At 39.7% G+C, this 17000-nt stretch overlaps 1 protein-coding gene across 3 annotated transcripts in view; it reads left to right on the top strand.

Annotated features, from left to right (window-relative positions):
* DENND1B (DENN domain containing 1B) overlaps window positions 1–17000 on the top strand; it is a 171492-nt gene that overhangs the window by 117549 nt on the left and 36943 nt on the right. For all 3 annotated transcript variants that reach the window (XM_033151420.1, XM_033151419.1, XM_033151421.1), the window contains 3 exons: window positions 4817–4862; window positions 7300–7401; window positions 14627–14752. In XM_033151420.1, coding sequence (XP_033007311.1) covers window positions 4817–4862; window positions 7300–7401; window positions 14627–14752 — 274 coding nt within the window. The remainder of the gene's footprint in view (window positions 1–4816; window positions 4863–7299; window positions 7402–14626; window positions 14753–17000) is intronic.

Here is a 17000-nt window from a genome sequence, read left to right as displayed (position 1 = left end):
GGATTCAAACCCAGATTTAAATTCAACATTGATCATTGGTTCGCTGACTTAAAACGTGACCACATTCAACAATGAAATCTCTTTTAAGCCAACAAAACTGAATGTCACATGCAGCAGTTTCTGCATACACAACATGGCATTCCCCCAGCCCAAGTAATCTATTCACATTCGCAAGGTGTGCCATTACAAAGATATCCTTGACATTTCTGATGTTTGTGAGCAGTATGGAAGTCATAAGTGACTTTTTCAGGTACTGTTTCTTTCTGTCATATTTACCCAAGAAGGAGCAAGTACTAAGGTGGTTTGTAGGTAGTTTGTTGCCAGAATTATCTACATTCTGGGAAAATATTGTTGCAGTTCAGCTCATTCTAGCTCCCCCTGCTTTATCCAACATCCCCTACTGGTTCGTGATACAGTATCATTGTGTCTCAGGTGAACCTGGTATTAGGTCATCTGTGCCTACGATGCATGTCATGAATGAGGGACATAAATTGGTCCCAGCACACATTCCCTATGTTGCAAGTCATTCCCCTGCTGAATCCCTTCTGTGACCCTTGTATTTTCCTGGCCACGTGCATCTGAGCACAAAAGACTATGCTATGACAGATAATCAATACCATCAAAATGGGCACCTGTTTGGGAAAATGCAGGGCAAGCTGCATGCAATATGAACTTTATATATATGTAAAAACCAATATTGGGAGAGCTCCCAACTTTGGTTTCAGATCACTTTGATTGTTCTATTTATGTGCAGTGGTTGTTGAGAATCCATAAATGCAGAAAAGAGTGGGTTGTGTTCTCTCATAAGGGAGAAAGCCTATCAAGGGATGCTGAAGGACTTGTGTTGGATAACCATTAGAGCAATGCAACTATTGTGGGTATTTTGCAAATAATTTTTGGGTAGCCATTCTAGCATCAGCTGCATCTCACAGCAAGAAGGTGAACAAAATATTAGGATTATCAGATCCTAGATGGAAACCAGATGGCATTTACTGGACTGGACATCGTCTGCACAGAATGCTTGCCCCATTTGCTGGCAGGTTATTGGGCTTAAAAATGCTGGAATTCTCGGACTTAGAGCGTCCAATTTTATGTTTTGATGAAGATTCTAAATATAAGTAAAATGAGCTTTTAAAACCTTGCAGAAGCTACACCAAATAGTCATGTATTAAAATATGTTTGTAAATTGCAGCCTCATCCTGATCCAAACATATTAATCTTATTTAATAGGCATCAGCTCACAATCTTTTATTTCTTTCTATTGATCAGATCTGGGTGCCTTTTAATTTTGCCTTTTAACAAAATAAACCAGAGCAAACCTTCCCCCCACCTTGCATAAAGATGTCTAGAGATGAAAGGCAACTATCATCTATGTATATGTAGTCATTTGATGTTTTCTGATCTCTACTTCAAGATTTTTATGGTCTCCATGGCCCTTCAGTGCAATCTACTACATTCTTTAAAATATCCCTTCTGCCAGGCGAAGTATTTCCCAAATGAGGGAGGAGGGTTATTTTTCTGCCACCATTGCATTCTCAAGTCGTCATCCAGCAGAGCTTTTCCAATTGGTGAATGGGCTTTTGTCATCTGGTTAAGAGAGTTTTGCTCGGAGGCCACTCGTGACAACTTTGCAAGGCACTTCAGGGACAAAATCACTTGGATTTGGACAGTTGGATGCCACAGGTAGAGCAAGTCTAATGGAGGCATCCAGAGTGGTACTGAGTTCCCTTAAAGAAGTACAGCTTCAGGCATGCTTGGGAGACAGTGATTACTTGTATCCATTATAGTCCGTCTTCAGGTCTAGCCATGGTACTGAAATTGCCCTGTTTGCTTTCCCTGATTGATTACATTTGGCAAGGGGGGGGGAGTGTGACTCTGCTTTTTCTCCTTGATCTCTTGGTGTTTTTTGATACTGTTGAGTGTCTCAGAGAAGTGGGGACTTGGCAGCATTGTACTTTGGTGGTACCTCCTGGATCATGTCCAGAAAGTAGTTATGGGAGGCTATTGTTCAGCACCATGGGAGTGGTCCTGTAGTTTCCTGCAGGGTTCCATCTTGTTTCCCATGCTATTTAATATAAATATATATATGAAGCTGGTAGCTGTCATCAGGAGATTTGGAGTATAGTGTCATCAATATGTGGGTGAAACCCATCTCTATATCACTGCTCCATCTGAATCAAGAGAGGCAGCCGATATGTTAGACCAGTGTCTGGAGATGGGGATGAACTAGCTGTGAGCCAATAAATTGAAGCTGAATCCTGAAAAGACACAGGTGTTAGGTGTCACGAGTTCTCGTGTCCAGGAGGTGGGGAGATAGCCTGTCCTAGATGGGGTTGCACACCCCTGGAAGGATCAGGCCCATAACTTGGGTGTGATTCTTGATTCAGCCTTGTCACTTGAGGCGCAGGTGTCCTTGGTGACTAGGAGTGCTTCCCCCCCCCTCCAGCTCCTGCTGGTTCACCAGTTCTGACCCCTTTTGAATGGATATGACTTGGCCAAAGTACTCCATGCCTTGGTAACTTCTAGATGGGATTATTGCAATGCACCCGATGTGGAGCTGGCCCATGAAAATGTCTTGGAAAACTCAGCTCATCCCTGATGCAGTGACCAGATTACTGGCTGGGTTTCCTTTAAAACACACATAATCCCTGTTTTAAAACAGCTGGCTTCCAGTTTGATTCTGGGCCCAATTCAAGGTGCTAACTCTAGTGTTTAAAGCCCTAAATGATTTAGGCCTCAGGTGTCTGAAAGACTGCCTCCTTCCCTACATACTCTTTTGGGTGTTAAGATTAGCATAAGTGGCCTTCTTGGTAGTTCCTCTACCCTCAGCTGTTTTGAAGGGGTGGATGATAAATATTTTTTATTTATTTATGCCCTGCCCATCTGTCTGGGTTTCCCCAGCCACTCTGGGCAGCTTACAGAAGTAGGCTCTGCCTGCAAAAGTGTGTCTGGCTCCTTCATTGTACAGCTTCCATCATATGCCAAAGATGTACCTCTTTACACTGGCCTTTGACATTTAAGGTATATATATTTTAGGACCCACTCTGGTTATGATTGGAAGTTGTTTTAAACTGTTTTTAATACTGTATTTTATATTGCTGTCACCTCCCATGGATGGTTAATAAAGCTAATCATAATAATTACTTTGAAGGTTGCCAAGAGGAGGGAGGAACTCAATTGATGTAGTAGAGCAGTTCTGGAAACAATAAGAGCTACCAGCATTTTGAGACTTCAGATATGTGAAATTAGACTTCCAGTACTGAAGAAAAGAAATCATGTATAACCAAAACTCTTTGTAGCAGTTCAGCAAGGCATAACATTGTCGTGGGGTTTGATCTATTTTAAAATGCAATAATTTCAAATACACACTGTGACGCAGGTGAAAGAGAATTTTCCTGCATATATTCAATACCACTTCTATTAATTTCCTGTAGCTTTATCATATAGGTTGTAATAAATGATCGTGAAGTGACAAGATTACTCATAACGACAGCTATATCTAATCGCCAAAGAGATTGGTTGTGTCATCATATGTCATATTATGTTATTTTCTTTGGCCACAGTCCTGCCTTCCCCATGGGGAGGTTTTCAGTGAAATTTCCAGTTGGATGTTGGATGCCATGCCTTTCTGATCAATTAGCAAGGAGCAAAGGAGAATGAGTCAGTCTAGACCCCAGCTTTAGCCACTCCACACACTGATTGTCTTGGTTAATTCCCTTGATTCCTCACCATGCGAGTGGCTAATGTGTGGAGTCTTTGGATAGCCTAGTGCAGCTTTCCTCTAACCTTGTGTGCTCCAGGTCTTTTGAAATAGAAAACCCATCAGCTCTAGTCACTGTGGCCCAAAGCTGATGAAAATTGTATTCCAAAATATCAGAAGAGCACCAGATTGGGGAAGACTAGTCTGGTGGTATGAATGGAGGTTTGCAATGCCATCACCTGGTACGGTATCTCACACTCTGCCCCTGCACACAGAGGACAGGATTACTCTATACTAAAGTCAAAACAAAACGAAAAATATTTTTTCCCCTTCCAGTAGCACCTTAGAGACCATTAAGTTTGTTCTTGGTATAAGCTTTCGTGTGTACCAAGAACAAACTAATTTGGTCTCTAAGGTGCTACCGGAAGGGGAAAAAATATTTTTTGTTTTGTTTTGTTTTGACTATGGCAGACCAACACGGCTACCTACCTGTATCTATACCTGTATCTATACTATAGTGACACTTCACATAATGAAACAGCTATGGCAAGTTTAACCTAAGAAAATATCCTTCTGTAATAGTTGAACTCTGATTTTAAAATTTTTACTGTATGTTTTTATTGTTGTAAGCTGCTCTGACTTTTTTTTAAAAAATAGTCTTATGTAAATATTTTTTATAACATACGTTAAAATGAATAATTAGGAAATCAACTTGAATATGCTGGGCTGAAACCTGGGGGGAGGGGGGAGTGCTATCATAAATAAAAGCTTGTGTATAGTATCCTCTGGGCCAGATATCTCCAGCCTTTTGAGACCCAAGACCCACTTTTAAACCAAACATGCATTTAGAGACTAATTTCTTATTTTTTTTAACCATATATTTGCATGATGGTAATGCTCCTGTTGTGACTCACCTTGGATCACGGCACAACCCACTTGTGCATCCTGACCTGTCAATTGAAGATGAGATCTCTAGACCGATTGCCATTCTTAAATACCCACTGGCACACTGCCATTGAAAGTTGCAAACTACCATCTTACAGTAGCTTTGCAGGCAAATACGGCAAAGTGAATGGAGATGCTTTCTAACTTACTTTCATTTTCTTTTAATTTCAGTGCACCCATGCCATACTTGATTGGAGTTCATTTCAGTTTAATGGAGGTGAGTCAGGCTGCCTTTTTATTTCTCTATGCATTTGGCGCATGAGCATGTAGATAAGGTTTGTTCTCCTACAACTTCCTCCTTTGTCCTGAAAAGTATTCAGAGTGAAAAAAGTGAAGCTATCTTCAGCAGAAATTTGAAAAGTAACCCTGGCATTATTGCAGGAGATGAACTGGAAACGACTGTACGGAAAGTGGGTCCCTTCAGCAACATGTGCTTTTATTTGGTACGGTGGTACCTCACAAGTTGAATGCGTCGCTAGATGAAAAACTCGCTAGACGAAAGTCATTCGCTAACGAAAGGGTGACTCGCAAGACGAATTTTCCTATGGCCATGACTCTTTCCCCCCGTAAAACCGCGCTTCCTCCGACTGTGCTTCGCAAGACGAAATTTCTGCTATGCGACAATACTCACGGAATGAATTAATTGCGTCTTGCGAGGCACCACTGTATCCTGTGTTTCTGGGAAATGGAATTAGATGGGGGATTCACATTTTCAGTTGCTGCAGTGTAGGAGTACATTTCTTCGGGTGAACCACTGAACCTATCCTGAATATTCCTCAGCCTGTTTTTGTCCTTTTGTGGTCCTTTTCAGCATGGGCATTTGCTAGCACTGCAACGGTCACTTGGTACTCCGCTCTTTTAGCAGCATCTAGGCCTCTAATGGGGATGCGGGTGGCACTGTGGTCTAAACCACTGAACCTAGGGTTTGCTGATCTGAAGGTCGGTGGTTCGAATCCCCGCGATGGGGTGAGCTCCCGTTGTTCGGTCCCAGCTCCTGCCCACCTGGCAGTTCGAAAGCATGCCAAGTGCAAGTAGATAAATAGGTACCGCTCTGGCAGGAAGGTAAACGGCGTTTCCGTGCGCTGCTCTGGTTCGCCAGAAGCGGCTTAGTCATGCTGACCACATGACCCGGAAGCTGTATGCCAGCTCCCTCGGCCAATAAAGTGAGATGAGCGCCGCAACCCCAGAGTCGGACACGACTGGACCCTTTATCTTTAGGCCTCTAATATGGAAGGTGAGGTAACTGGAAAGGAAAGAGAACCAGCTCCTTGCTACATATATTGCTTCTTAAAATATATAGCTAATAAGTGAATACTGATTTTTCAGATAGCTAGTGTTTGCGTGTGTGTACAACTTGTTTCTTGGTAACAAGCAAGTTACATGTGTGATTTTTTTCTGATATTTCTTATTCAGATATTATATAGCATGTTGTCAAGTAGAGAAGTATATATGTATCTTTTAGAAAGTACCTATAATCTATGTATTGGCAAGTTTGAAGAATTACACCTGTCATACATCTGCCTTGGCAGGACTGGTGCTTATTTTGTTGTTTTAGCTGGAATATTATAAAAGTTTTTCCTAAGGAATTTGAAAGCATCAGTTAGTTGCATGAACTTGATTAAGATTCATCACAGGTGATTCACAACTGCAGGTTTATTTGGCTCTCTTAATTTATGGTGTAAATCAAGAACAAACAAAGACATAGCCCCCACCCCACCAAATGTACCTACTTCTGATAGGCCCCTCTTACCCCAATTTGTCAGAAGGCAAAGAAAGTGCTCCAAGATGGCACCAGGGAAACTTCTTTGCTTGTAGTTCAGTTAGTAACTGTAGTGGCCTGTGGGGCTGGGCAGATTCTTCAACATCAACTTCTTTGGACTGGTCATGTTGTGCGGGCGCAACACATGTCGTCTCCCAAAGCAACTACTCTATTCCAAACTTAAAAATGGAAAGCGTAATGCTGGTAGTCAACAAAAGAGGTTTAAAGACTCTCTCAAGGCAAATCTTAAAAAAATGTAGTATAAACACAGACAACTGGGAAACATTAGCCTGTGAGCGCTCCCAATTGGAGAACAGCCTTTACCAAAGACTTTGAAGACACCCGAATTCAGGATGAAAGGGAGAAATGTACTAAGAGGACGGCATGCTTGGCAAACCCACACCGTGATCGACTCCCACCTGGAAACCTATGTCCCAACGGTGGCAAGGACGTGTGGATCCAGAATTGGCCTCCACAGTCACTTACGGACTCACTATTAAAACCGTGTTCATGGAAGACAATCTTACTCGGCTACAAGTGATCGCCAAAGCCGAAAGAAGAATTTCGTGGCCTACTGTATCTGATCCTAGAGAACTATGCAACCCCCATGATAGATAGCCCGGTCCTCTGTGCATTTGTTTACTCCCACTTTAAAGCCATGTAAGATTGCAGACATTGCCATATTTTCTGGTGATTAATTACATAAATTAATTTTGTGTTGTGTAAAGATTCTCTGCTGGCCCTTAGGACAAGAAGAAGCAGGCTAGGAAAATATTGCCGTATTTCTTTATGTTCCTACTCTGCTGAATCCCCAGTTACCAGTAGCATTTTACCTTATTAAAATAAGCAAATGATGCATTAAGATGCTTGTAACCAATTTTGTTTCCTTGTACAGAGAGTGAAAAGTAAATCACTGGAGGATGTGGTGATGCTAAATGTTGACACAAACACTTTGGAAACTCCATTTAATGACCTGAGCAACCTACCAAGTGAAGTGGTAAGCCTGAGAGGTTTCATTCGTTGGTTTTATCCTCTTAGCTGCTTGAATCGCTGACGTTTTTGCCTGCTTTTACTAGCTGAAATGAAAAGAATGCCCCTTCCCCCACAAAAATAACACTATGCCACCAGCTGTATATTTCCTATTTAAGAGTGTTTGGTGTGTGGTTTTTTTACCTGTTTTTGACAGTTGAGGACACGTTGAGTGGAGCATCATGCTTCGTATTGTAAAAAAAGAAAGAGAAAAAAGATAATTATAAAGCTAGCTGCATTCATTAGCCATAGCTTCTTTAAACGCAAGAGTCTCTTCATCTCATTTTAATCATTATATTACAAAGTAGGCATTTCTGTCTGCCTAGTGGCATATCTTGCAAAAGAAGAAGAAGAAGAAGAAGAAGAGTTTTTGAAGGCAAAAAGAAGAAGGGGGCCAATTATCGGCTTCTGGTTCCCTGCCACCTGCCAGCACATCTCCTTTTAATTAATGATCTGATGACACTGGTCAATATAATAAGAAATGCTTGTACAGTTGGGGTCAGAAAATGCACACTTTGATCTCATTCAACTTTCTGAAACATTTATTTGTTTTCTCTAAATTATTTCAGTTTTATTTTAATCTCTTCTATCCTGCTGAGGGCTGCATGAACTGAAAATCCTGCTCTGTTTGTCATTTGCTTTGGCAGAGCAAAGACTGCTTACTTATAATTCTATTTGTAAATTAAACTGCAAACCCAGTTTGTCATAAAAGACATTGGATCCTTTTGAAAATGACGAAAACTGTCTTTTGTCTGTAAAGGAAGATAAATTAAATGCCAGTTCCTCCTGGACTTTGATCTTATAGAGATTTCCCCCTCCTGCTGCTTATAATGGAACATATTCTACATTTCATGTTAAATAAGATCTCTCCCCCCAAAATAGCATTTTACTTTCCCTTGCTATCCTGCATCATGGTTCTGAAAAAAATATTCAACTTATCATATTGTGTGCATTTTTGAGGCAGAATTTAGTAAAAGCTGTTGTTACATATCTAGATGTTGGTAAATGTTCCATAATGAGAATGAAATAATAATCTATTATTCATAAAATGAGTGCTATTTTTTATTTGCTTGTAAAGAAATATACCACAGTTCAAGGCAATAGGACATTGAAGGCATTTTTATATTTATATTTTCATTGTAAATTAATTTGAGACCACAAGATATTTAGTTCCTGTATTAAATTATCATATACTTTTTGAAGTAATTAATCTTGTCCAGAAGCAGATTAAATATTCAGCTGAATACATTTGTTCTTTGCTGTTGGGTGGGAGTGGGGGCAGAGAAAAGGAACAAAAATGGGTGTTTTCTTGACTGATTGTGGTGCTCAAATTATTTTTAGATGTATAACCCACCTTATCCACAAGTCTGCTTATTCTCATATATTTGAATCTGTTTTATTGTGCCAAAAACAAACCACTCATTCCTTAATCATAATACATATATGTTGACCTTGCCATCTGACTCACCGAAATGAAATTAGCTTATTAGACCCTGAAGCTAGAGTAGTTTCAAAGCGCATGCAGAGTTCTGAACACACAGGGGACTCTCAGTTCTCTTTTGTGAACAGCAGAATGCACTTTGCACCCAGTGGGGATTTCCCATTACATAGGGGTTTTTGTGTGTGTGTCTATAGGCTACAACCCAGCTCTTCTTATGCTCACTAGTCAAAACTGGCTAGAGGGATTGTGTAAACTTATGCAAAATGATGGGCGAGTCACAACTTCATCATGCGAATTTTACAGTTTCCTTAATGACCATATCTTGCCTTGGAAAATGTTGCCCAGCACTTTTCCATGCGAGGAAACAACATTTCTTAGACCCATTTTACACATGCCATAGTTACAACCAACAGTACTAATAGCAACTAAGTACAATTTCTGCATCCCTGTATACCTTTTTTTTCTAACTGAAAATATATATACAGAGATTTCCTGAAACAAGTACATCCAGTAATCTCACCAGGATACCCTGGATTAAATATGGTACCTTAAGGTCCCTAGGTACTTCAAATGCCATATTTACTCAAGTTGAATGCACCATCAAATCTAATGCGCACCTCAATTCTCAGAACCTTGAAACCAAAAAAAGTATTTCCTGGCAAATGTAAATGTGCCATCAAATCTAATGTGCAGCTTAATTTTTACAACGTAATTTGGCCAAAAAAAAAGTGAGTGTTAGAGTCCAGTAAATACAGGAACTCACTGAGCTCTTACATGAGCAGACTAACTTTTTTCACATGGTATGTGCATTGGATTCTTGTACCTCTCTGAATCCCCATTCAGCAAATAGTAAGTGAAAACACTTCAACCTTTTTGGATCAGTGTCTGCAACTACATGCAAGCCTACAAGCTACTAATATTAATTAGGTTTTGTTGTATTCACTCAGTAAACAACAGGCTTTTTACAAAGGTGCAACATTGTATAAAATATATAGCAAAATAAGGAAATACCTTATGTATACTCCATAATTTGATTCCACCCCCTCTGCTAAAACAAGGTTTGTTTTGTTATTTGATATTTTTACTGTCTTGATCCCTTTCATTCTAACTCTACCATAAAAACCTTCCTCATGCAGCTAATTTGTTAATTAAAAACACATACAGGCGTAGGCTATATGCACTGTGCAGCTATGCAGCCTCTGCAGACTTTTTACTTGTTAACCTGATAAAGGGCAACACTGTATTATTCAACAGTAAGAGTAAGTATTCATATGCCTGTATCAGTGTTGACAGTAAATTGCAACAATATTGTTGACATTCTATTGAGTAACCATAAGTCCAAAAAAATTGATGCCAAATTTTATAAGTATTTACACAATTATTTAATATACGGTAGATGTAAATATATATCTGCATATATGACATAAGGCTCATCATTTTATATCTATAATCTCTCATTGCCAAGTTTTATATTCAAAAAGATAAAAAAGAGTAGCAGTGAAGGCAACTGAAAAATGAAGGATACACATATGAAGTTTAACTGCCATCGTCTAAAAACTAATTTAATTTTTTAAAAAAGGTTTCCTTAAACATTAATGTTCTCAAATTAGAATGGCTTTTTAATCTTTTCAGTGACTTGTGATTCCCCCACCCCGCATGAAGGCTAAAGCTTATATCGTTATATAATGTTTATATCTACTGTTCAGCCTACAGTAGTTTTAACAGCATATGTTCTCAGTACTGTTTAATATGGGAATGTCTCACTTATTGTGGACGGTTTTTCATTCTAAAGAAAAAGTTATCAGTTGAAATCTGAAAAACATTACTGTTCGGCATTGTGCCTAATCAACTCTTTAATAAATTACCTGAGACTTAACGGGCCTTTTTAAATCATTCGCCAAAGCATTTAAATTATACTTACAGGCTAGATGACTTTCTATGCATGTGAACTCTATTAGTTTGTCAGATTGACCAGTGGTCTCGACTGTTCAGAGGTCAGCGGTCACAGTTGTCCTGAATTACCCGTCCTTTTTTTCATGTGGACCCTCTGCTGTGTTGTGTGCTGTAATCTTCTTAATGGCTTCATTCCAATATTCACACATAATATTTTAGATTTATTGACTGTTAGTAATACTACCATGCCAGTAGCAGTTCCGCTACTCCTAAGGTATTCAAAATTGGAAAAATAAATCAATGTAAGGCGTTTCGGGAATCCTTTGTTTCTCTTTCAGGAGGAAAAAGCCCTATTCCTGTCTTCTGCCAAACATACTTGGCTTTTGCAATACATCATTTCACTGTGCATTTGTCTCACACTTGAGAGATATAGCCTCCTCCCCTAAATGAATAGTGGCTTCATTAGGAACAGAAGTTTACTTTTGATACAGTAGTTTAATAATTCTCATTAGTTATTCTTGTACGCCAGTTAGATTGGAGTCCTGAAGTGTGGTGGAAATCAGTAGGGATGAGAATCAAGCAACCTGATTCATGATTCTAAGGTTTTTATGTCAACAGAGTGTAGTAAATGTGTGAGATTGTATCTATGTGTAGTGTGTGTGTGTGTGTGTGTGTGTGTAATATACTAATCAGAAGTACCAACATAGTGTTCACCTCTTAATACGTAGTGTTGAATTAATTTTATTTCTTTATTTAAAGTATTTATATACAGTGGTACCTCGGGTTACAGACGCTTCAGGTTACAGATGCTTCAGGTTACAGACTCCGCTAACCCAGAAATAGTACCTCAGGTTAAGAACTTTTGCTACAGGATGAGAACAGAAATTGTGTGGCGGCGGCAGTGGGAGGCCCCATTAGCTAAAGTGGTACCTCAGGTTAAGAACAGTTTCAGGTTAAGAACGGACCTCCAGAACAAATTAAGTTCTTAACCTGAGGTACCACTGTACTGTGTTTGGAGGCAAAGTCCTCCTGAAGTGGCTTACAAATGATTAAAATCCCAACTACAAACGTAAAACAGTAGCAATTTAAAGCCATGCTCATAACATACATAAAAGATGCAAACGGAAACAGTTCATATATTGGACCATATGTATCTGTTTTGCAGAGACATTTTCAAAGGTGAGACACTAGCACCGAAAAGGCAAACTCGAGTGCCTGCTAGTCTGCTGGAACTAGGCCTGTGAGCAGGGCCTCCAGTTATTAACTTCAGGTCTAGGCAGGTTCATATGGGTATAGGAGATACTTTAAATAACATGATACCAAGCTATTTAGGACTTTAAAGGTCATCATCAGCACTTTGAATTGAACCTAGGAAGCCAATGCAACCGGTACAACATTGTTGTTCTAGGCTTTGGATGCCTGGCCTCCACAAATGTCCTAGCAGCTGCATCCTGTAACAGTTCTTTACCTCAAAGAGGGAAAGCTAGGATATTCTCAGGAACGCCTTTTAATATAACACCTTATTTATCCAGTGTAGCAGCCAAAATTTGCTCCTCAATCTGCTTATCATAAAAATAGCAATTAGAATATAATTACAACAAATTCTTTACACTAAAGAGTGTCCCACAGCAGGAGGACAACAGCCACTAGTAAATTCAAATTGACCATTCGTAGTGGCACCACTCAGCTTTTCTGAAAATGCATATCATGTCATCTTTCTCTAAAAACTTGACATGAACTAACTTGACACAAGATTCCCTCCAGAATGAGTTCCACAGGGAGGAAAGTGCTTCAAATAAGTGGCCTTAGACCGGGTAACCACTTGCCAAGTTTCAGATGGACTTGTAACCTACAACAGGGTCTTTCTGGCTGACCTTGATGCTCACACAGAGTTGGGGGGGGCACCTGTACAAAGAGATGCATCTTCAGGTAACCACAAGCCAAAACCATCCAGGACTTTATAAATCAAAACCAGCACACAGAATTCAACCTGCAAGTTAATTGGTAGCTAGTGCAATTCCTTTTGGATTACGGTCAGACTATATAGTTCCGTGGGCTATATTACCTCTTAGCCTGGCACTTGCATTCTGTAGCATTTTTTTTTAACATACTGAAAATGTCCAATTAAAGAAAAAAAAATTTTGGCCATACTTCAAAGCCAGCCCCACGCTGCAGTGATTGAGAAATGTACACCATATTGACACCCTTGGAAGATAAAAGTGGTATATAAATGTAAATAAATAAATATAACTGCAGTTGTTATTTTTTATTTTATTTTTAACTGCAGTTGTTATTGCACCTAGTTTTTTCAAAGGTTGTATATGAGATATGTATACTTTAATTTAAAAAAAACACCTCAGTGTAATAGTAAACCAAATCACAGGTAACAAAATTGCATAAATTTATTTTGCAACCTTGAACTCTGTAACTTTAAAAATTGTAGATTGTATTTTTTTTGTAGTTTTTAAAGACGTTTTAGTGAACATTGGTGTAGGCTCTCCATGGACTGAATGAATCAGACTCTAAACTTTTATCTGGATCTATGGAGTTTGGATATAAATTGAAAAGATCACAGCTATAGGGAAAAGACCTATACTGTAAAGGCCTTTCTGCATAGATTATGAACATCATAACTCAATATTTTCTCCCCACAAAACTATAGTTATAATTGGACCCAATGGGGGTCTGTTTCTTTGATCAGATCACAGTAACCATGACTTTACACTGGAAAATGTCACTACTGTGAAGGTTTATCACCTGTAGAGCTGGTCTTTTCTCTGATGCCGTGTTCAGCTCTCATTAGCATTATTCAGAGTTTAGTTGTTAATTAGATTGATGCTTCAATTACAATCATCACTGACAAGAATAGCTGTGACTGCTTGCATGAAGAAACAAAAGGATATTCATTTGTGCAGGCGGTTCCCCCCCCCCCTTCAAAGTATGACATCTGCATTGCCATCTTCATATATGCATAAATGCAGTGGCTGTAATCCCAAAATTTTGCATATCTTGCACACAGAGGCCTGGTTTGCCCATCACATTAAACTAAGGTTACCAGATGTCCCCATTTCCCGGGGACAGTCCCCGGATTTACAAATCAGTCCCCATACAAAATCCATTGAAGTTGAAAAGTGTCCTGGATTCATTGGAAAAAAACCTAGTAACCTTACATTAAACCACAGTTAAATGTTTAATTGTGAGTTACTGCGAACATGCTTGTCCCTCCCTGGCTTCTGCAGTCAGCTTGTGATGCAACAATTATTTTTTTAAAGCTATAATGAGCACACCAACAACAACTAGTTAGCAGGGCCCGTTCAGTATCACAGTGGGACTTTCGTGAAGTCTGTTCTGGAAAGGTAAAGACCTTGTGCGCTTGTGAGTTTGTCTCCTATAGCCATCAGTAAGAGCCCTGGGACTATATAGGGCTGCCCTAAGTGACAAGCTGAGCTTCAACTGAGCCTCCCAGAAAAACCTTTGTAACACAGACAAATGAAAGAAACCCGGTCAAGTGCCGTCTTAGACAAGTAGGCACATGTTATGATGGTGGCAAGAAATCTGCAGTAGGAGAGGCTCACAAGCCATTTACTGTAAAATAATTAAAGCTTATTTATGTCAAGAGGCCTTGGAGAAAAAAAAGAGAGCATAAACCAATTTGCATTAGCCATTTACTATCCCCCCCTGCTTTCATTTCAATTAACAGACCAGCAGGTGTTCTTTGCAGTTAAAAAGATAAGCTATCAAGGAAGAGGATGACTTTTTGGCTGACCTGCAGACACCATGGTTTGCCTGCTGATTGGGTTCGTGTCTCCCTGTACCAATTTCTGAGGTGTTAATTTAACTGCTCCTCTCTGTCATGCAGGTCTCGGCCTTGAAAAATAAACTGAAGAAGCAGTCCACAGCTACCGGTGATGGAGTAGCCAGGGCCTTCCTGAGGGCACAAGCAGCGTTATTTGGATCCTACAGAGATGCTCTAAGATACAAACCAGTAAGCGATGCAGTTCAAGTATCCATTTCCCATTGACTCTTAAGATTGCAAATGTTCTTAACCTCTGTGAGGAGGAATGCTAAGCATCTCACAGAGTTAGAAAGAAACACCCCTCCAGGTAAACAAGTCCGAAGGTTGGTTGTGGGAAGGCAAAGTCCAGTGAACACAAACTGCAGCAGCTGTTGGTAAAAGCCTTTGTGAGCTTATGGGCCAAAACACCCAACAAATACCCCAGCATTTATGTGTCACTTTAGAGACCCAGTGGGGTTGTTATATGGAAAATGTCTGGGTGCGAGTGGCAGTTGTTTTGGGCTGTGGGCCCTGTTTCCAGAAACTGGCTCCCAGTTTGCAAATTAAGTTTTGATTTGCAAGCAGCCAGAACTGGCCCAGGTTCAGTTTTCCCCAAGTTGCTGAATGCCAGGGGTGCCAAATTGAATAAAATATTGGGGGCGGGGGGCAGGTAAGCCCCACCTGACATAATCAGTCACATGATACAGTTCACGCTCGCCATTGGAATAGCAATTCCCATCAACTTGGGCGAGGAGCTAGCCCCCTCAACTATTTTATTGGGGGGCCAAAGACCCTAGGAGTTGGCTCCTATGCTGAATGTTGTGGCGTCAAGTGCTGTGAATCAACTCCTTTGCATCCTAGTATCTTGCTGAAAAGCTGGTACATTTGTACGTTAGGTTAATATCTGTTCTTCTAGAGCAGGTGGCCAACTGTGGCCCTCCAGATGTGGTCGGACTCCAGCTTCCATCAGCCCCAGCCAGCATGACCAAAAGTTGGGGATGGTGGGATCATCTGGCCAGCCATTGGTTAGCCACCTCTGTTCTAAAGCTAATATTTTTACAGCCCTGAAGTTCTTTACTTAGAATGTTGCTTTCCAGCCAACAGCTCATCCATTTTTCAAAAAAAACTAATGCTTTGTAACTATTCCATAATTTTAAATATTCTTTCTAGCACCACATCACTGGTGAGATAGGCCAGAGGCACTGCTTCTGTTTTTGCATGGGAGCAACTGATGCACAGAGAAAATAAGTTATTGTAGTTCTAAAATTGGTAATTGTGAAGCACGTGGGGTAAAAAAATAATAATAGTACTGACCCACTACTATCGTACTCAAACTTACTGTGATTTTCCAAGGCTCCAAGCAAAGGTCTTTCCCAGCCTTGCTATCCGAGTTTCTCTGAACTGAAGATTAAACTTGGCACCTGAAGTATCCAAAACATTAGCTCTGCTCTTCTCCCTAACCTTGTTAGGAGGAGTAGATTTAGAAGGGTCCAGCTAAATGATATCTAGTTCAGCTATATTTAGACAAAAATAGGATAAATGTCCAAAACTATGAAAGTAGTTCAAGGGACATAATCATCTTTGCACTGAGATCAATAGTGGATGTGCAGTAAAATGTGGCATTAACAGAACAATTGAAAAAAGATTTTTGTTCTCAAATATTTTTTTTCAGTAGTAAATAGTAATTCCGATATCTTGAAAGCTTTGGATTTTGTTCTGTACCAAGTAATGCAGAACTCGTTGTGATTTTGAAGTGAAAGTATAAATTCACTTTCTGTGTATAAATATTTCAGCATTTTACTGAACATCCCATTTCCATTTTCTAGTATATGCCAACATTTTGGTTCATGAAGGACTCCTGAAGTTTTTTCTCCCCCTCCCCACTATAGATCTGGTTGAGTTTTACAGTACGTTAATTATGTGTATACAAATTGAAGAATAAATTTCTAACTAAAATCGCAGCAGACTGTTATATAATCTGCCCACACCCCCAGTAATGTTGTTCCTCTAGTTTGAGTCTAAAGGCTTCTAAGACCTGCTTAGGGAAAATCTCAGGACTGCTGTCCCAAATATTTAAGTTGCCTCTTCTTGCACTGTTCTCTGCTTGCTTTTATCAACATGAGAGGATGCTGCAGGATGTTTAATAGTTAAGAATAAGAGACAAACAGACCTTAAGCCTTTTTCTAATTTTTCAAATCAGTAATCAGTAAGCCTTAGTGTTTAAACAAAGTTATGGGGGTAAATTTCTGTTTAAAATGTTAACATATGCCCCCCCCACCTCTCTCTGTGTGGTTGCCTTTATTCTTGCAGTGGTACCACTATCTTTTTTCACAGCGTTATCTTTTTCTTAGCTAGCTTTCTGAAACAATGCCAGCTTTTTAAAAGTGCAATATAAATCAGGTTAGCTGTTTATGTTCCTTATAATCTTTTAACTTTGCATGTTTTTAAGAGTGGTGAT

This window comes from Lacerta agilis, chromosome 6 (genome assembly GCF_009819535.1).
Source record: "Lacerta agilis isolate rLacAgi1 chromosome 6, rLacAgi1.pri, whole genome shotgun sequence".
NCBI classification, from domain to species: Eukaryota; Metazoa; Chordata; class Lepidosauria; order Squamata; family Lacertidae; genus Lacerta; species Lacerta agilis.
Note: the sequence above shows the minus strand (reverse complement) of the source record. Positions and strands in the feature narration are given on the sequence as shown.